Here is a 21,592-nt window from a genome sequence, read left to right as displayed (position 1 = left end):
GACATTCAATAAATACTGGTTCAATGAGCAAACGTTTCTCTAGTTTCTGTTCCTCTTTACTATTTCATTACAGTTTCGTTTGGGGAGTTTATTATTTGTTTAAATATTGGCTTTTTTATCTTTGACAAGAGGAATGAGGGTGTGGGCCATGGTGAGATGGTGGTAGCAAAAAATATAAAATGGGAAGGGGCACTCAGTATTTTTCTCTGTATTTTCAACCTGGTTATGCATCCTTAATAGTGTAGAAATTTGCGTCTTTTTCTAACTTGAGAGTATAACTCTTTCCCTGTTATTACAATCACTTCATCAACTTTATTCTTTTTTGGGGGGGGGGCAGAGTCTCGCTCTGTCGCCCAGGCTGGAGTGCAGTGGCGTGATCTCAGCTCACTGCAACCTCCACCTCCCGGGTTCACACCATTCTCCTGCTTCAGCCTCCAGAGTAGCTGGGACTACAGGCGCCCGCCACCTTGCCCGGCTAATTTTTTGTATTTTTAGTTGAGACGGGGTTTCACTGTGTTAGCCAGGATGGTCTCGATCTCCTGACCTCGTGATCTGCCCGCCTCGGCCTCCCAAAGTGCTGGGATTACAGGTGTGAGCCACCGCGCCTGGCCTTTTTTTAAACCACCTTAACCATTTTTTTTTCTTTTTTTTGAGACAGAGTCTGGCTCTGTCACCTGGGCTGGAGTGCAGTGGCGCAATCTCAGCTCACTGCAATCTCGGCCTCCTGGGTTCAAGCGATTCTCCTGCCTCAGCCTCCCGAGTAGCTGGGATTACAGGTGCATGCCACCACGCCCGGCTAATTTTTGTATTTTTGGTAGAGACTAGGTTTCACCATGTTGCCCAGGCGGGTCTCGAACTCCTGACCTCAAGTGATCCGCCTGCCTTGGCCTCCCAAAGTGCTGAGATTACAGGTGTGAACCACCACCTCCAGCCCACCGTAATCATTTTTAAGTGTACAGTTCAGTAGTGTTAAGTATATTCACATTGTTGTGAAACAGATCTCGGGAACTTTTTCATCTTGCAAAACTCAACTCTATACCTATTAAACAACTCCCCTTTTTCTCCCATCAAGTTTATTCTGAATGGTGATGTAAAAATAATAGCTAATTATGTCTAGCACTGTGCTAAGTATTTTGTATATATGATCTTTTGTAAGCCTCAAAATAACTCTAGAAAGTAGGCATTATTATCGTCATCTTACAGATGAGAAAGTTTAGGCGCAGAGATATTAATAACTTGCCCTGAGGTCACAATGTAACAAGTGCTAGTGCTGTGATTTGGCACCCAGTCTGGGTTGGCAGTCTGTGCTCTTAACCCTACCAGGCTGCACTCATCTCCTGATTTACTTAACCAGCCCCCTAACCTTGGCTATTTAGATTGTTTCCAATTTGTTGTTGTTAAAAGTAACAGCAATGCGCAGCTTTGTCTAACTGTCCTCCCACCACCACCAAATTTAGCATTTTCCTGAGTGAATAGGTGTGCACATGATGCCTAGTTGCTTTCAAAGAGGGGAATCCATGACATTTTCATACAATTCGAGAATGTTAGTGCTTATGTGGCAGGAAATTGTTCAAGGTCACCCCCTAGAAGATGATGGCGAAGAAAGGACGAAGACCTGAGACTTCTGGTTGTAGTTCTCTCCCTCCATTGCTTCCCTTACATTAAGATAGAATGAAAACAGTATGGGCCGGGCGCAGTGGCTCATGCCTGTAATCCCAGCATTTTGGGAGGCTGAGGTGGGTGGATCACCTGAGGTCAGGAGTCCGAGACCAGCCTGGCCGACATGACGAAACCCCATCTCTACTAAAAATACAAAAATTAGCTGGGCGTAGTGGCGTGAGCCTGTAATCGCAGCTACTAGGAAGGCTGAGGCAGGAGTCTAGATTGAACCCGGGAGGCAGAGGTTGCAGTGAGCCGAGATGGCGCCATTGCACTCCAGCCTGGGCGACAAGAGCGAAACGCCATCTCAAAAAAAAAAAAAAAAAAAAAGAACAAAAAGTATCTTCCTCACGAACCAAATCTCAGTTGATGCTAGTATCTTCCATGAGACTTCCTTGTTGAGGCAGGTAACTCTGTAGGTTAACTTGATGGGGCTCAGCCGAAGACCTAAGAACTAAATGGATTAAGATGCTTAATGAGGCCAGGGCTCAACTTAATCCCCTGCTCCTGGGCCAGCTCTCCAGTTCAGCAAGGTAGAGCTTCGGCCGAGGACGAGGGGAAGATGTCACGCAAGATAGAAGGCTTTTTGTTATTACTTCTCTTTGGCTATGAAGGTATGTGCTATTCAACCATTGACATTCATTGCATACTTAATACATAATTTAATTAATATCATTGATAAATAGGAATATAACCTGAATAATATAACTATTAATTAGCAACACGTTAATTAACTAACATGTGTTATTAATGAACAACAGTCGTCTTTGTGTGGATGGCTTTCCAGTTCTGTGAGGAGCCTTCTAAAGTTCAAAGGATGCTTAAAATCCAACAGAAAAAAGGATGGGTCTCAGAAATCTATAAAATAGCCATAAGTTGCAACAATTAATGAGAAAGTATGGCATATTCTGGAAAACTTTTAGGAGTCAAAGTGGGAGTGACTGTATAATTTAATATTCCAAACCGGAATGCTATTGACGGTGGAGGAGGATGCTATTAATAATTCTGTTGGGACGACAGGTGTAACCCAGGACCATCCAGGGCCAATCGGGACATAAGGTCACCCTAGTTTAAATATGGATTAACGTAACATGCCCAGTACCACTGGAATCTAATAAAAAACATAATCCAACTGAGAGTCAAGAAATCCCGGAGACTCAGTACACTCACTCATTTTAAATGTTCTAAATATGACCCTAGCAGAAGTGCTATGCTTCAATTAGGAAAAAATAAGGGCAAATCTCTAAAATGTCATCCAGTTCCAATTCCCTCTCAATCTTTGAAATAATATTCTTTCATGCCTCTCTCAATTCTCAAGTACCCATCTGCTCAGAATTTCTCCTCAGGTTCATCCAGACATTAGAAATTGGTGCCTGTCTTCTTTGTGGATATTGTGTATTTGTGTGTGTTATAGAAATTAAATTAAAAAGCAGGGAGAAGGAGGTGTCTCTGCTCTGCAAATGACCTGGTAGACAGACACAGCGAAACTCACACAAGTAGAATCAGAATTCTTGGTTTCACGGCTCACTGTAGCCTCAACCTCCCAGGCTCAAGCCATCCTCCTGCCTCAGCCTCTCTAGTAGCTGGGACTACAGGCACGCACCACCACATCCGGCTAATTTATTGTATTTCTTGTAGAGAGGGGTTTTCACCATGTTTCCCAGGCTGATGGCTTTTGTTACTTAGTCACATTTCTCAGTATTTGGAAAGACTGGTGACAATATAATTCCAAGGTCATTCTGGAAACCCCAAGGTATATTTCTAAGTAGGGATCAAGTAAACCAGTTGTCTGTTTTCCCTTGCAATTAATAGTCTGCAACTTGTCCCAGTAACTCTGACTACTTTAAGACGCTTTGGGGTTTTGTTGTTTTTCCTTTACTCCTTGCCCCCTCCTCTTTCCTCAGCAAGAAAATCTAAGCAGACTCTTTCAAGGCTTAGATTTAAATACTCCTGGTTGTCAGACAGGGCTCACTCAGATTTCTCTTCTTTGTGATTGGCATGGAGATTCATTCATTCACTCCTTGGTCCCTTCTTTTAAGAGCTCATCCCTGACTATCTGCTAGGGGGCAAACATTGTGTATGACGGTGGGGTGCGGTGGCTCATGACTGTAATCCCAGCACTTTGGGAGGCTGAGGCGGGTGGATCACCTGAGGTCAGGAGTTTGAGACCAGCCTGCCCAACCTGGTGAAACCCCGTCTCTACAAAAATACAAAAAGTAACTGGGCATGATGGCAGGTGCCTGTAATCCCAGCTACTCGGGAGGCTGAAGCGGGAGAATCATCTGATTGCTGGAGAGGGAGGTTGCAGTGAGCTGAGATCATGCCATTGCACTCCAGCCTGGGTGACTGAGCGAGACTCCACCTCAAAAAAAAAAAAAAAAAAAAAGGACTTGACATGCAGGGCAGATCCTTGTTGCTTCCACAGTGCTGAGTCTAACAACCCTGTTCTGTGACCTCCCCACCCCCGCGATGGGAAGAAGTCCTAGAAATGTTTACCAAAGCATTTTAAAATTAGACCTGCCCAGTTGGTGGATATCAGCAATAAAAGACAGCCTGTCAGGAGGCATGAAGGATAGCACTCTTTCGTGTTCTGAAGTTTACCAATCTTTGTGCATGGCTGGGGAGCTCCAGAAATGTCCACGAAGAGCAGAGAACATCGTCTCTTCAGGTGGCCTGCAACGTGGGCCAGTGGGAAGGTTTGGGGAGCTTAAATTATCTTACGCGCTTAATGCAGGCCTTTAACAGCACTTGGAAGGAAAGCAGCCAGCCAAAAATAGCCAGTGTGGCTTGGCAACCTACTGTGTGCCCTACCCTGGGCCAGAGGGATGCTCCAGGGGACAGAGGACACAATCACTGCACTTAATCAGTATATTATCCAGATGGAGATGCATAAGGCGCATAGCCGTGGGAAAGATGCGTCCCATTGCACAGCTGGGAACCTGAAGACAAAGGCTCTTCGTCCAATTTACCCTCCGCTGCTTCTGTCCTTCAGTGGCAGTGTCTCCTCATTACAGTGAAATAAGGTAAAGAAATTGCCTTCACTTAGGCGTTGGATGAAGGTTCATTTCGGAGAGCACACAGCATCATAGTAAGGCATTTCCTACGTCTTTTTTTTTTTTTTTTTTTTTTTGAGAATTTCACTCTTGTTGCCCAGGCTGGAGTGCAATGGCATGATCTCGGCTCACCACAACCTCCGTCTCCCGGGTTCAAGCGATTCTCCTGCCCCAGCGTCCCAAGTGGCTGGGATTACAGGCGTGTGCCACCACGCCTGGATCATTTTTGTAATTTTAGTAGAGACGGGGTTTCTCCATGTTGGCCAGGCTGGTCTCGATCTCCCGACCTCAGGTGATCTGCCTGCCTCGGCCTCCCAAAGTGCTGGGATTACAGGCGTGAGCCACCGCGCCCAGCTTCCTATGTCTTATAATTGAGTCAGGCTTCTATTTCTCTTACACCACACGTATTGGATTCAATGCCAATAAGGATTTTTAGACCATCTATCGTATTAAAATATCTTACTTCATTACTTGGTCATGTTTATTATATAAAAACAAAAAAAGTCCTTCAGCCTCAACTTATAGGTGACTGTGTTACCATCAGGGATTGCAGGAGTTTTTTTAAAGCAGCTTTATTGAGATGTAATTTATATACTCTTAAATTCACCCATTGAAAGTCTATTGTTCGATCGTTTTAAGTATATTTACAGATTTGTGGAGCACATAATCTAATTTTAGAACATTTTCATCACCCAAACATTAAGCCCTCACTCCCCATTCTCTCTGTCTCCCCCCTCCCCCAGTCCCTGGGCAACAACAGATCGACTTTCTGTCTCTAAAGATTAGCCAGTTCTGGACAGTTCATTTCAATGGAGTCACACAGCATGTGGTCTTTTGTCTTTTGCTTAGCATATGTGGTTGAGGTTCATCTGTGTTTGAAGCATGTGCAGATAACAGATTTACCCATGAATATGCCTGTCGCCTAAAATAGTAACACTTTCACACCAGAAGCAATTTCCTTCTTTCTCTTTCACGAGAGGGACGTTATCGCAGCCTGCTGCGTGCGTTCCTCCTGTTTCTCAAGCAGATTGGAAGCTGGTTACAGACCATTTTTAATCATTCATAATTTTATGCTTTTCTTCTCGGCTTCATCTGTTTCCATGGGAAGGAACGCTCTGTAGTTGGTGATACCCAATCCAAGAGACCAAACTAGGTTTTCCTGTGTGTATCTAAAGCGCGCCTTTCCTCATGGGTTGCAAGGTACATTTCAAGAAATAGACACGCCTTGAAATTTCCTGCTGTGACAACAAGGGTTTCCCCACAGTAGAGTGGCCCTTTTGGACCAAGGGGCAGAATGAGCCCATATTGCATAAATCTAAGCCCATATTGCATAAACCTAAGACTGATGACTGGCAGATGTCTCATGTAACATGTGGCGGAATCACAGAAGCCATCTAAACAGGGAGAAAAATATGCAGCCACATAATTGAAATATTTCACTATTTTTCCTTTAGAGGCTGAGATTTTTCTCTTGTTCCCCTTCCAACAATGCTATTTTCTGGTATGATACTATTAGGTTGGTGCAAAAGTAATTGCAGTTTTTGCCATCACAATATGTTGTCGCCAAAAATGCTTTTGTTCTCCAGTTTGTTGGTGATTAAATTGTTGTGCGGGACTGCAGCAGCCATGTTGATTCTCCTTTGGTGACAGCTTTTTCTGTAAAACGCCTGTCGTTCCTTCTTTCTCTGCTCATTTCCATAAGGATCTATTACCTCAGAACCCCAGGCTGTCTACAGACAAATGCTTTCTGGGGGAGGGGAGTCTGGGAGGAAAAGAAATGCAAGAAATTGGTCCAAAATTGGATTGCACCCAGGAATTGGCTCTGAAAGCAGGCCTCTCTTCCTTGGACTCTAGGTTTGCTCAGTGACAGCTCAACAGACCAGACCCTCTTCAGTGACAGACATGGCCTTTGAGCCAAGTGGATTTGGTTATGAAAGCCACACTGTCAGTGACCAATACCCCTTGCCTTTGGTCTCCCAAAAAGAGGATCTGGCACTGTTTTTTTTTTTTTTGAGACGGAGTCTCGCTCTGTTGCCCAGGGTGGAGTGCAGTGGCGTGATCTTGGCTCACTGCAACCTTACGCCCGCTGGGGTTCAATCGATTCTCCTGCTTCAGCCTCCCTAGTAGCTGGGATGACAGGCACGCACCACCACGCCCAGCTAATTTTTGTGTTTTTTGTAGAGATAGGGTTTCACCACGTTGGCCAGGCTGGTCTGGAGCTCCTGACCTCAAGTGGTTTGCCCGCTTCAGTCTCCCAAAGTGCTGGGATTACAGGCGTGAGCCACTGGCCTGGCACAATTGATGTTGGCCTAACTAACAGGGCCCTTCAGAAACTGCCTCACAGCCAGTCCCAGCTTCTCTTGAGGGTGGGGATGGGACAGAGCATCTCCTGGACTAGCAGCCCCCAGCCAACTAGACCCTAACTGCTGATTTCCTTTGCATCTCTTGATGAACAGCTACAGGTCTGAGGTTAGGAGTTCATGTGGTCATTAACTCTGCAGAGCACAGGGCACCATCCAGCCTGTCTGGGCTCCCCCTTGAGTTCCAGAAGCATCTGTCTGGCTGCCAGCTCGATTTCAACACTGGGGTGTCCCCTAGGCATCTCAAATTCATTATGTCCCAATCAGATCATCCTCCTCCCCATCCTCCCCAAATCCCTTGTCCTCGCTGAAACCTTCTTCCCCTTCCGCCCGCCCCGCAAATGGCAGCTCTATCCTCCCAGTTGCCTCAGCCTCAGACTTCCGTTTCTTTCACACCCCCACCCCTGCCACGCGTAATCTGCCCGCAGATCCTGTGGCACTACTTCCCCAGTGCAGTCAGAATCCAACCACTCAACACTTCCACTGCCACCACCCTGGGCCAAGCCAGCATCTTCCCTCCCTTGGATGACTGCACTCACCTCGGAACCGGACCCTGTTGCCACACTTGCCGTGGCCAGCCCGGTCCACAACATTGTACCAGAGGGAGGCTTTGAAACCATGGTCAGTAATGTCCTCGTTTGTCCTCAAGTTCCACAAAGCCTCACATGGCCCACGAGGCCCTGCAGCAACTGGCTCCCGGACACCCCCAACCTCATCCTCTCCTAAGACTCTCTCTCCTCTGGCTCCAGGCTCAGGAGCTACTTGCTCTTCCTGGAACATGCCAAGCACATGCTCACCTCGAGGGCTTGGCACATGCTGTTCCCTCTGCCCAGAATGCTTTGCCCACAGGTGTCTCGCCTCCTTCGAATCTTTGCTCCAACATCACCTTCTCAGTGAGGGCTTCCCTAAGCCCAAAAGGACCAGTCCCTGTCCCCGACTTCCTTGTGTTTTCTCCACAGCAGTCACCGTAATTTTCCATACTATCTATTCTCTTTCTTCATTCATTCATTAATGTATTCTCCCCACCCACTCCCACCCAACACACACACTAGCCTGTGAGCTTTATGATGACAAGTGTTTTTCCTGTTTTGTTTGCTACTCTATCCCCAGCACCTAAAGCTGGGACTGGAATGTAGTAGATGCTCAATGAATATTAGTTGAATGAATGAATGCTTTGAGGTGAGTCATTATCAGTCACCTTTTGTATGGGTTTCTATAACCTGTGGGCAAGAAAAAGATGGACTGAAAAGGCCAGAGCAAGTGGTGAGCTGAGGGACAGGAAAACTCTCTTTTTTTTTTTGAGACAGGGTCTCACTCTGTCACCCAGACTGAAGTGCAGTGATGCAATCATACCTCACTGCAGCCTCCAACTCTCATGATCCTCCCACCTCAGTCTTCCGAGTAGCTCAGATCACAGGTGTGTGCCACCACACCTGGCTAATTTTTATTTATTTATTTTTTTATTTTAGCAGAGACAGGGTCTCACCATGTTGCCCAGGCTGGTCTCAAACTTCTGAGCTCAAGGGATCCTCCCACCTCAGCCTCCCAAAGTGTTAGAATTACAGCCATGAGCCACTGCGTCCGGCCAGGAAACGTCCTCTTTATAGGGAATGAGCTGAGCAGGCGGAGAAGTAGGGGCAGGAGGACGCATTTGAGGCAAAGAAATTCTATGGACGGAGGCATGAGACGGTCTGGCACATTTGTGGCTTGGCGAGCAGTACAGAGTGAGAAACATAAATCCCGAGAGGTGGGCAGGAGGTAGATCTATCTCCATGACCCCTTGAAGGACACTTTATTAATAATTATATGCATCGTAGGGGTGCGGAAATGAAGAGATTGTAATACATCTCAGAGGTGGGACTCAGACCCTGGCAACAGGGACCCGCCAAAGCATTTTGCGTAGGAGAGTGGCGGCATCAGGTTTGCACCTCACTGCCTCGGAGCATGGAGGATGAAAGAGACAAGTCTCTCTTTAGCAGGTAGAGTACCTGGGAGAGAGGGTGGGGCCTCAAAACAGGCAGTGGGATGGAGAGGAGAGAAAGCCCCTGGTGGCCATAGGATGGTAAGGATTTAGGAAAAAGAGAAGGCTTGGAGGAGCCTTCTGGATGGGGTGGTAGATGGATGGCGAAGCCACTCAGGAGATAAGAAATAGAGAAAAGAGGCCAGGTGCAGTGGCTCATGCCTGTAATCTCAGCAGTTTGGGAGGGCGAGGTGGGAGGATCCCTTGAGCCCAGGAATTTGAGACCAGCCTGGGCAACATAGCAAGACCCCGTCTCTACAAAAAAATTAACACAATGAGCTGAGCATGGCAGCGCAGGCCTGTAGTCCCAGCTACTCAGGAGGCTGAGGTGGGAAGACTGCTTGAGCCCAGGAGGTCAAGGCTGCAGTGAGGTGAGATAGCACCACTGCACTCCAGCGTGGGTGACAGAGCAAGACCTTGTCTCAAAATAATAATAATAATAATAATAATAAATAGAGAAAGGAGAACAGTCTGAGGAAGGAGATGAGTTTGTTGTTGTTGTTGTTTTTGAGATGGAGTCTTACTCTGTTGCCCAGGCTGGGAGTGCAGTGGTGTGATCTTGGCTCACTGCAACCTCCGCCTTCCCAGCTCAAGTGATTCTCCTGCCTCAGCCTCCTGAGTAGCTGGGACTACAGGTGTGTGCCACCATGGCCGGCTAATTTTTGTATTTTTAGTAGAGCCGGGGTTTCACCATGTTGGCCAGGCTAGTCTTGAACTCCTGACCTCAGGTAATCTGCCTGCCTCGGCCTCCCAAAGGGCTGGGATTACAGGCATGAGCCACCGTGCCCAGCCACTTTCGTACATTTTTTAATGGATCCATGTGGTGTATCTGCTTCAGCATTGGACTTCTCACTCAGCATCATGAGATGTGTCCATCCTGTGGCATGTAGTTCTAGACTGTCTATTTGTATTGCAGTATAGTGTTCCATTGTGTAAATATACCCCAATGTAGCCACTCTGCTTTTGATGGACATATGAGCATTTCCAGTTTGGGGGTATTACAAATACTGCTGCTATGGATCATCTAGCACATGTTTTTGGTTTTGGAGTATATATGCATGCATATCTGGTGGGTAGCTACTTAGGAGTGGAATTGCTGGGTCATAGGGCACATATATGTTCAGCCTTTGTATAAATTGCCAAATAGTTTTCCAAAGAGGTTAGACCACCTTGCACCCCCACCAGCAACATATGACAGTTCAGGTTGCTCCACAGCCTTGTCAACACTAGGTTGGGTCCACTTTGAGCTAGCAGGAGACATCTATGGGAAGATATCCTGTAGGCCATTCAGTGCTTACTGGATATCTGAACCTTGGATTTAGCAATATTTATGGGGTGGGTGGAGGAAGCAGAGCTCTCAAAGGAGACTGAGAAGGTGTATCCAGAGTGGTGGAAGCTAAAGGAAGATGGGACTGACAGCGCCCAACATTGCGGTGTGAAGATGGGAGGTCAGTGTTGGGAAGAGTCCATTGGATTTGAAAATAAGAAGTTGGCTGGGTGCAGCAGCTCACGACTGTAATCCCAGCACTTCAGGAGGCCGAGGCCAGAGGATTGCTTGAGCCCAGGAGCTCAAGACCAGCCTGGGCAACATAGGGAGACCTCCATCGCTATAAAAAATATGTTTAAAAATATTGGGTGTGGTGGCATGGGCTTGTAGTCCCAGCTACCATGGGGTGCTGAGGTGAGAAGATGGCTTGAGCCCAGGAGTTCAAGGCTGCAGTGAGCTATGATTGCCACTGCACTCCAGCCTGGGTGACAGAGTAAGACCCTGTCTCAAAAAAAAAAAAAAAAAAAAAGCCAGGCGCGGTGGCTCACGCCTGTAATCCCAGTACTTTGGGAGGCCAAGGCAGGTGGATCACCTGAGGTCCAGAGTTCAAGACCAGCCTAACCAACATGGTGAAACCCTGTCTCTACTAAAAATACAAAATTAGCCGGGCGTGGTGGCTCATGCTGGTAATCCCAGCTACTCAGGAAGCTGAGGCAGGAGCATCGCTTGAACCCAGGAGGTGGAGGTTGTGGTGAGCCGAGATCGCACCATTGCGCTCCAGCCTGGGCAACAAGAGTGAAATTCCATCTCAAAAAAAAAAAAAAATAAGTCATTGTTCTTGGAACCAACCTAAATGTCCATCAGTGATAGACTGGATTAAGAAAACATGGCACATATACACCATGGAATACTACGCAGCTATTAAAAAGGATGAGGCCAGGCGCAGTGGCTCACGCCTGTAATCCCAGCACTTTGGGAGGCCGAGGTGGGCGGATCATGAGGTCAGGAGATCGGGATCATCCTGGCTGACACGGTGAAGCCCCGTCTCTACTAAAAATACAAAAAACTAGCCGGGTGTGGTGGCGAGCGCCTGTAGTCCCAGCTACTTAAGAGGCTGAGGCAGGAGAATGGCGTGAACCCGAGAGGCGGAGCTTGCAGTGAGCCGAGATCGCGCCACTACACTCCAGCCTGGGCGACAGAGTGAGACTCCGTCTCAAAAAAAAAAAAAAAAAAAAAAAAGGATGAGTTCATGTAGGGACATGGATGAAGCTGGAAACCATCATTCTGAGCAAACTATCGCAAGGACAGAAAACCCAACACCGCATGTTCTCACTCATAGGTGGGAATTGAACAATGAGAATACTTGGACACAGGGCAGGGAACATCACACACTGGGGCCTGTCGTGGGGTGGGGGGAGGGGGGAGGGACAGCATTAGGAGATATACCTAATGTAAATGACGAGTTAATGGGTGCAGTCCACCAACATGGCACGTGTATACATATGCAACAAACCTGCACGTTGTGCACATGTACCCTAGAACTTAAAGTATAATAATAATTTTTTTTTAAAGTCATTGTTAACTTCCTCAGCCAGCACAGAGTCTGACATTGAGGGACTGTCTTTGTTTGAGAAGCTATAATAAAATACCATAAACTAGGTGGCTTATAAACCACAGACATTTATTTCTTACAATACTGGGGGCTGGGAAGTCCACGATCAAGGTGCCAGCAGATTTGGGTCTGGTGAGACCCTGCTTCCTGCTTCATCCCTGGCACCTTCTTGCTGTGCCCTCCCATGGCGGAAGGGGCAAACTAGTGATACTGGAGGGGGGCAGCGCGTGGTCCCTGCCTCGGGCTCCACCCCCAAGCCTGTGCCCACGGACCTAGGTGAGGACAGGCACTCTTGCCTTCGTGCCCAAATGCTGCATTTCCCAAGACCACCCTGGCCCACCACGCCCCCATCCTGTGCCTATCAAAACTCCAAGACCCTAGCAGGCAGACACACAAGCGGCTGGATGTCGAGAGGAGCACATTGGCGGAAGAAGACACAAGTGGCTGGACGTGCAGAGAAAGCGTTGGGAGGAGTGCGCCGGCGGAAGAGCACACGATAGACGCCGGCAGCCCCAGGCCATCAACCGGTGGAACCAGGTGGAGTTTGGCCGGGCTGTCAGAGAAGAGTGGGGCCACCTAGCAAGCCTGACTCCAGGAGAAAAGCATCTTCCTTCTGGCTCCCCTATCTGCTGAGAGCTCCTTCCACTCAATAAAACCTTGCACTCATTCTGCAAGCCCACGTGTGATCTGATTCTTCCGATACCCCAAGGCAAGAACCCTGAGATACAGAAAGCTTTCTGTCCTTGTGAGAAGGCAGGGAGACGAGTCTAATGGAGCTGACTAACACAAGCCGCCTACAGACGGCAAACTAAAAGAGCACCCTGTAACACATGCGTGCTGGGGCCTCAGCTGTAAACATTCACCCCTAGACACTGCCGTGGGTTTGGAGCCCCACAGCCTGCCCGTCTGTATGCTCCCCTAGAGGTTTGAGCAGCGGGGCACTGAAGAAGCGAGCCACACCTCCCTTGCATGCCCTGAGATGGGGACAAGGGGACCTTTCCTGTTTCACTAGCTCCCTGGAGTCTCTTTTACACAGATACTAATCCCATGTATGAGGGCAAAGCCTAATCACCTCCCAAAGGCCCCACATCTTACTACTACCACATTGGTGATTGGGTTTCAACATATGAATTTTGGGGGGACACTAACATTCAGATCATAGCAGGGACTCTGGTGGCCTGCTACAAAGATGGCGCTCCCTAACCTTCATTGCTACCTGAGAAGGTCAATTCTGCCCATAGCGGGTGAGTAACCAGTGGAACAAGGACCCAGGAGAGACAGCAGTGTGGTGGCTGCAGGTGAGGGTGGCCCTGAATCTTCCTAGGCTAAGAGACATGTGCGCTTCACTCCCACTGCCGCCCCTGCATAGCCCATCGAAGTACTCACCATGGGCATGGTCCAGTGGCCTGTCTTCTCCTAGGTCCTCAAGCCCCTTGTGAGCAGAGAGTGAGTCTTCCATTTCAGAAGGCCCCGCCCTAGTATAGTGCCAGGACTACAGTGGACACAAAAAAAGTGGTTGCAGAGCAGGGAAATGTGTATTATTGAAATTAAAGCTTTTATAATTGTGATGATAAAGGCTTTGTGTGGTTTCTAAAAGCTTTTTGTGAGCTATTTAAAAAGATTCACTTTTTAAATAGCAAAGTGGTTAAAGGAGGGACTTTCATTTCCATTTTTTACACTCAGGTTTTGTCTGAAATTTTTTTATCATCAGAAAAGAAAGAAAGGTATTTGTTTTGTTCAAAATGTCTGGGAAGGCCGGGTGTGGTGGCTCACACCTGTAATCCCAGCACTTTGGGAGGACAAGGCAGGTGGATCACCTAAGGTCAGGAGTTCAAAACCAGCCTGGGCAACATGGCAAAACTCAGCCTCTACTAAAAATACAAAAATTAGCTGGGCATGGTGGCTGTAATCCCAGCTACTCGGGAGGCTGAGGCAGGAGAATCGCTTCAACCTGGAAGGCGGAGGTTGCAGCAAGCCAGTCTCAAAAGAAAACAAAAACAAGTCTGGGACATGGAGTTTTGGTGGTGTAGGGAGAAAAAGTAAGCACTTTTCCTCACTTATCTCAAGGTTCGTGACTGAGACCCCTACGACGAAAGACAGATTAATGAGGGAAAACCATCCACACTTATTTAATAAGTTTTACATGGCACAGGAGCTTTCAGAGATGAAGACCCCACGAAACAGGAAGATCTGTGCATTTTTGTGGACAGTTGTGTGGAAATATGATTGGAGGATCAAAGGGTATGATCTAATGGTAATAAGTGAGAAGGGCATAACAAGGCCTGTTTGTTCAGATTCGTGTTGGTGCCCCTGTGTGATACTCCTTCCCTCCGGGTATAGGGCAGGACACCTGTCACATGAGGGTCTTCAGGGGAGAAGATTAGACTGACCTTCCTAGGTTTGATGGCCTGCTTCAGGGAAGAAGAGGTGAAAGGAATTCGATGGCCCATTACAGGAGAGAAAGGGTTAAGGGCTGCTTTTGTTTCTATGGCCAGCTTCAGGAGAGAGGGGGCAGGAGCAGGTCAGAGAGACCTTCCTGCTTCTGCAGTTTTCTCAGTTTCCTTGTGTGTCCAGGTGCCATATTTGGTGGTAGCGTTTCCTGCACCCCATCAGTGCTTTAAACCAGCAGTGTCCAATGCAACCTTCTGCGATGATAGAAACGTTCTGTATCTTCTTAGCCAGTACAGTAGCCACTAGTTTCATGTGGCTCTGAAGCACTCGAAATGTGGCTGGTTTGACTGAAGAATTGAACTTTTTATTTTGATAGTTTTAATTAATTTAATTTATTTTATTTTTCGAGACGGAGTCTCACTCAGTTGCCCAGACTGGAGTGCAGTGGTGCAATATCGGCTCACTGCAACCCGGGTTTCAAGTGATTCTCCTGCCTCAGCCTCCCAAGTGGCTAGGATTACAGGTGCCTGCCACAAAGCCCAGCTGATTTTTGTATTTTTAGTAGAGACAGGGTTTCACCATGCTGGCCAGGCTGGTCTCGAACTCCTGATCTCAAGTGATCGGCCTGTCTCAGCCTCCCAAAGTGCTAGGATTATAGGCATGAGCTACCCCGCCCAGCCAATTTTAATTAATTTAAATTCCAATACCACATGGGACTAGTCATGACTACATTGGACAGTGAAGCTTTAAACAATCAGTTTCTGCTAATACATGCAAACTCTTTACCTGCTAAAGTGTGAATTCATTCTCTTTATTCATGCTTCTATAAAGAGAGCTTATATGTCAGTTTTATGTTAAACTTTGCACACTTTCAATTTTCCCACATTATGTATATGGTACTTATACTTTGATTGTGGTTTGATATTTCCTGTATATTATAGGCAAACCTACAAAATAATTTCTAAACAATGTCTTAATCCTAAATCACCTAATTGTGGCACAGCGAGGGAACCGGGAATCAACTCCTGAAGAGCACATTGGGCAGACACAAGGGACGATGATGATGATGACGATGATGAAGGTTTAATAAAAGAAAAACCTTGGGCCGGGCATGGTGGCTCACGCCTGTAATATCAGCACTTTGGGAGGCCGAGGCAGGAGGATCACCTGAGGTCAGGAGTTCGAGACCAGCCTGGCCAACATAGTGAAACCCTGTCTCTACTAAAAATACCAAAAATTAGCTGTGTGTGGTGGCACGCACCTGTAATCCCAGCTACTTGGGAGGCTGAGGCAGGAGAATCGCTTGAACCCAGGAGGCAGAGGTTGCAGCGAGCCAACATTGCGCCATTGCACTCCAGCCTGGGCAATAAGAGTGAAACTCCATCTCAAAAAAAAAAAAGAAATAAAGAAAAAAAAAAAAAACAGAAAAACTTCACGCTGTTAGGGTTAAATGAAAGGGAAAACAGGATACAACATTGTTTACATAGTAAGTTCTCAAATATATTTAAAAATACACATAGAAAAATGACAGGAAATGACGGGAAATATTTATACTAAAATGTTAACAGTGTTGGCTTTGGTGGTAACAAATATAGGTGTTTTCCTCTCCCTGCCCTGTCCGCTTTGCTACATTAATGTAGTTTCCAAAATTCTATAACGAACAAAAATATTGATTATCTTTTTTTTGTTTGTTTTTGAGACAGAGTCTCGCTCTGTCACCCAGGCTGGAGTGCAGTGCAGCGATCTTGGCTCACTGCAACCTCCGCCTCCCAGGTTCAAGCGATTCTCCTGCCTCAGCCTCCTGAGTAGCTGGGATTACAGGAGCGTGCCACCATGCATGCCCAGCTAATTTTTGTATTTTTTGTAGAGACGGGGTTTGTCATGGTGCCCAGGCTGGTCTCGAACTCCTGGCCTAAGTGTTAGGCCGGCCTTGGCCTCCTAAAGTGCTGGGATTACAGGTGTGAGCCGCTGCACCGGCCCTATAATGATGATCTTGTTCTTTCTGTTTAATTTTATCGTCCCTAGCTTCTTAGCATCTGCGGATGTTTTTCCTGGCAGATATTTACTTCCCATGACTTCTTCCAGAAGGGGTGTTGGTAGCTTTCATGTGACTATTTCTATTTCACTTTTCCATGTAACAAGTGATGCTGTTGGATTTCTCTTTCATTAATTAGATTTTTTCTGTCTCATCCTTTTGCTTTAGCCACATTGGGATTATCATCTACCGAGGTATGTAACAGTAAGAAAGCTGTAATGTACATGCATAGTGCTTTTGAAAATTTTCCTAGCCAAAAATAACATAGAGGACTATCGATTTGTTTGTTTGTTTTTAAATGTATTTTGAAATATATTTCGGCTGGGCATGGTGGCTTATGCCTGTAATCCCAACACTTTGGGAGGCCAAAGCAGGCAGATCACTTGAGGTCAGGAGTTTGAGACCAGCCTCGCCAACATGGTGAAACCCTGTCTCTACTTAAAAAATACAAAAATTAGCCAGGTGTGGTAGTGCATACCTGTAATCCTAGCTACTTGGGAGGCTGAGGCAAGAGAATCGCTTGAACCCAGGAGGCAGAGGCTGCAGTGAGCCGAGATCACACCACTGCACTCCAGCCTGGGCGACAAAGTGAGACTCTGTCTCAAAAAAACAAAAAAGTATTTTTTAGGTGATGGTGACAGTAGCACATTCGACCTAGGCAAGCTCCACGATTGGTGTTTGAATGAGAGAATGAAAGTAAAGCAGGTCTTCAATCAGATGGCACACTCTTGAATCTATCTCCACATAGGAACTTCCAGGGGATGTGAAGAGTGTAAACTTGGATTGGGGCTCCCCAAACTCCTGAAGATAACTATCATGGGGTGAACAGTGCCCTCTAGATGGGTGTATCTGTGAGATTATTAGTTGGTCGCCCAGGGTGGCAGACATTTTACTTATTTAGAATGGAAGATGAGTGGTAGCTGTGTGTATTAAGGCTGGAGTAATAGCTCAATTTGGCCATTGTAGCAAAGCTGCTATAGACGACGCATAAGGAATGAGTGTGATCACTCTGGGGGGGCAACCACAGTTACCTTTGACTGTGACTTTTCTGCCCTGCCTCTCTGGTTGGCTGCAGGATGAAGGCGAGGACCCCTGGTACCAAAAAGCATGCAAGTGCGATTGCCAAGGAGGACCCAATGCTCTGTGGTCTGCAGGTGCCACCTCCTTGGACTGTATACCAGGTGAGTATCCCCTGTCCTTGGGATGGAACAGTCATTCGGAACACCCCATTTCTCTTCCTTTTTCCCACTCGGCTGAATTAACCCCCTGAACGCTACCCCCATCTTTAGAATGAAAGATGAGTGGTAGCTGTGTGTATTCATTTATTACTATTATTAAGCCTATGTTAATGTGGGTTTTCTCCAGTTGGCCTCTGAGCTTCGAATCTCACAATGGCCCCTGCTTCAACACATGGCGTGATGTCAGTGTTCAGAAACAGCTCCCTAGATCTCCATGTCTCCAGGCTGGGATAGTAGGATGGGATCTAACTTTCAATGAAATCGATGAATGAGACTGATTGAAAATAAATTAATGGGAGGACGGGCACAGTGGCTCACGCCTGTAATCCCAGCACTTTGGGAGACCGAGGCGGGCGGACTGCTTGAGCTCAGGAGTTTGAGACTCGCCTGGGCAACATGGTGAAACCTTGTCTTTACTAAGAATACAAAAATTATCTGGGTGTGGTGGCTTGCGCCTGTGGTCCCAGCTATTCAAGAGGCTGAGGTGGGAGGATTGCTTGAACCCAGGAGGTGGAGGTTGCAGTGAGCAGTGATCGTACCACTGCACTCTGGCCTGGGTGACAGAGCGAGAGCCTGTCTCAAAAAAAAAAAAAAAAAAAAAAAGGAAAAGAAAAGAAAAGAAATTAATGCTAGGCAGCCTGGAATTTTGAAAAGAGCACAGGCTCTAGAGCCAGGAAGATGAGGGATGGAATCCTGGCTGTGTCACATCTGAACTCTGGGACTGCCACTTTTTTCCTTGTCTGTCCAATGGAGGTGATGATAGCACCATGCCTGGATACTGCTTGCTCACCAAACAGCCATGTGCTTCCCTCCTATTGCCCAGCCCCCTTGTAATTGATCAGGTGGTGCCATCCAAACAGCTCCAGCCAAGGTGAGCAGGCCACTTCGAAAATGGCACTTGAAGGGCTGGCACTCAACTCTCCAGCTCTCCCTTTCCTGCTGTGAAGCCACCTGTTGAAATAGTGGCTTTTTCTGCAACCTGGTCTCAGGCTGATCACGTGGAGCAGAACCCCCTGTCTACCCACAGTAGACCAGTTGCCTGAGTGAAAAATAAACCTGTTTCGTGGAGCCTCTGAAATTTCCAGGCCAATTTGTTCTGCAGCTGATGTAACCTATGTCTAAGACGGGGGCCAGCAAATTTTGTAAAGGAGGAGAGAGGAAATATTTGTGGCTTCGTGGACCAAATAATCTGTCACAACTAGTCCATTCTGCTCTTGTCTTGGAAAGCAGCCATAAACAATGTGGAAATGCTCAAACATGGCTGGGTTCCAATAAAACTTTATTTACAAAACAAGCAGAGGGCCAGATATGGCCCATGGGTCATAGTTTGTTGACCTCTGCTCTACGGGGTTGTCAACAAGGAATAAATAAGATGAGGCATTAAAGCAGCCTGTGGGGTACTAGCACACTGTTGAATAAAGGTTGGTTTCTTTTCTACCAGCCTCCTAAGAGCTCATACTGTGAGGAGGGAGTGAGCAGATCCAATTTTCAGGGGCTTGGGCAGCCCCTGCAAATATTTGCAATGCTTAAATCCTTTCCACGCTCAGAGCTTGTTTTGCATGAAACTGGCCTTGCTGCCTCTCCAGGGTTATGATGCTATTGTGCCACTTCGTTTACTTTACACAATTGCCTAATAATAGCTTCACAAGAGACAGGTTTGTGCGTCTGTGTGTGAGGCTCTTTTCATTATTTCATTAAATTTGCATTAAAAAAGTAAATTGCAATGTGTGTGTGGGAGGGTAGGGTACAATGGTTTCTACTGCGTGATTTTCCTGTTTTCTGAAGGGGAAGTCATTTCTGAACTAAGTTTGTTTTCCAAGGGAACTGTGGGGTCCCAATCGTGAGGACATCCCCTCAGGCTCCATGGCATGAGCTCATGCAGCCATTAAATGTTGGTATGATTGGCTCAGTCAATATTGACGCACCCTCATTAATAATCCATTTATAACTCAATTCACCCATCTTTCAACATGTGCCTATGATGTGTCAGGCACTGACAAGGAGACAGAAATGAAGGCATCGTCTCCACCTTAGAGAAATTTACCATTTAGTGGTAACGAATGTTCTTTTCACTAGAGGCATGAGACCTCCTGGAATTCTGTTCCAAGTAAGTTCTGTCTAAGAAGAAATTGAAAAGACATTGTTTATGTGGATTGGCTTCATTGACCCAATCTAGTTGGATACTTCAAGAAAGGGCCATGTGCAGCCTGGGCAACATGACGAAACCCCATCTCTAGATGGGGGGCACGGTGGCGTGTGCCTGTAGTCCCAGCTACTCAGGAGGCCAAGGTGGGAAGATCGCTTGAGCCCTGGAGGTTGAGGCTGCAGTGAGCCATAGTCATATCACTGCACTCCAGCCTGGGCAACAGACAGAGACCCTGTCCCCCCCCCAAAAAAAGAGAGAGAAGAGTCATGTGTTTGAGGGATGTGATATTGACCCTGGTCCCCAAAGCTGTCTCCCCTACACAGCTGTCATGAGCTTGAGGTTCTAAAATTAGAAATTCTTTTAGCTTAAGTGTTCTCCTCTCTCCACTGTTTTTTGGGTTTTGTTCTTTTTTTATTTTTATTTTTTTATTTTTTTTGAGATGGAATCTCGCTCTGTCTCCCAGGCTGGAGTACAGTAGCGTGATCTCAGCTCACTGCAACCCCCACCTCCCGGGTTCAAGCAATTCTCCTGCCTCAGCCTCCCGAGTAGCTGGGACTACAGGCGCACGCTGCCATGCCTGGCTAATTTTTTGTACTTTAGTAGAGACGTGGTTTCACCGTGTTGCCCAGGCTGGTCTCGAACTCCTGAGCTCAGGCAATGCACCCGCTCGGCCTCCCAAAGTGCTGGGATTACAGGCGTGAGCCACTGCACCTGGCCCTGGTTTTTATTCTTAACAACGCAGATATTTTCAGAAAGGAAAACTCAACCTCAGCGTTAATGGTTGATTCATTGGTGTTAATTGGTTCTTCCATGAGAGAGATGATTCAGGGCATTGGGACCAGCCACAGGCTTGCAGAAGTCACTTGCCTGTCAGTGCCACAGATTCTCATGGTATGTCAAGAGTGCAGCTTGGTTTACCTGGGCCCTGTGAATCAGGGCTTCCCTCATAGCCTGTCTCACGAAGAAAGAGAACCCTGGAAAGCACAGAAGGACAGCAGGGTCACTCAGAGCTGCCAGGAGGTGCTAGCAGGTGCACTCTGACTAATGCCCGGGCCCCCCATGGAGCAGAAGGCCACATGCATTCTGGCCTCCTAATCTTCACTTTAATGCTATTAAAAATACTAAAAGCTCTGTCTTTTCCACCGTTGAGCCAAGATTACCCCGGCACTCTGAGAGCAAAAAATAGGGTAGGGAAATTATCAAAAGTACAAGAAATCCACTGGTTTGCTAATGGTTCATTTTGATTCTAGATTTTCTATTCTATATGATGCTTGAGCTTATAATCCATTCTTCCAGAAATATTATCCTACATATTTTCTTCTGTACTCTACTATATTGTCACATATATTCAAGTCTAATATCTATGCATAACACTATTCACATCTGTCTGGAATCTTGTGTTAAGAAAGTCCCTGAATTCTGTGTTTCTTTAGATCTGCATTCTTTATAAGCCTGCCTACAAACTCAGAAAGTAGCCACTAAAGTAAAAAGGCTAGAATATGAAATATACACAGCCTTGGGCTGGCAACATATTGCAAATATGCCTTTATCTATCTCATGATCACATCATGGCTCAGAAGAGCCATTTGAGCCCCAGAAGATGTAGGCTTTTCCCTAAGGGTGAAATGAGTATAGAAACAGGTCTAATAGCTGTAACAACAAAGTGACACTAGGTGGAAAACTCGGGAAGGTCATATTCTGTGTGTGTCTGATAAGGATCCCCTTAGTTTTTTTTTTTTTTAAATGGAGTCTGGCTCTGTTGCCCAAGCTGGAGTGCAGTGGTGCAATCTCGGCTCACTGCAACCTCTGCC

General features: G+C 46.7%; 1 protein-coding gene across 1 annotated transcript in view; it reads left to right on the top strand.

Annotated features, from left to right (window-relative positions):
- The first annotated feature begins 2,187 nt into the window (after nt 1-2,187).
- RS1 (retinoschisin 1) overlaps nt 2,188-21,592 on the top strand; it is a 32,835-nt gene continuing 13,430 nt past the window's right edge. Inside the window, exons 1-3 of the mRNA XM_003261113.2 lie at nt 2,188-2,273; nt 16,566-16,591; nt 17,473-17,578. Of these exons, the coding sequence (XP_003261161.1) occupies nt 2,222-2,273; nt 16,566-16,591; nt 17,473-17,578 (184 nt within the window). The 5' untranslated portion in view covers nt 2,188-2,221. The remainder of the gene's footprint in view (nt 2,274-16,565; nt 16,592-17,472; nt 17,579-21,592) is intronic.

The sequence above is a fragment of the Nomascus leucogenys genome, chromosome X (assembly GCF_006542625.1).
Source record: "Nomascus leucogenys isolate Asia chromosome X, Asia_NLE_v1, whole genome shotgun sequence".
In the NCBI taxonomy this organism is placed as follows: domain Eukaryota; kingdom Metazoa; phylum Chordata; class Mammalia; order Primates; family Hylobatidae; genus Nomascus; species Nomascus leucogenys.
This window is presented reverse-complemented; position numbering and strand designations above follow the sequence as displayed.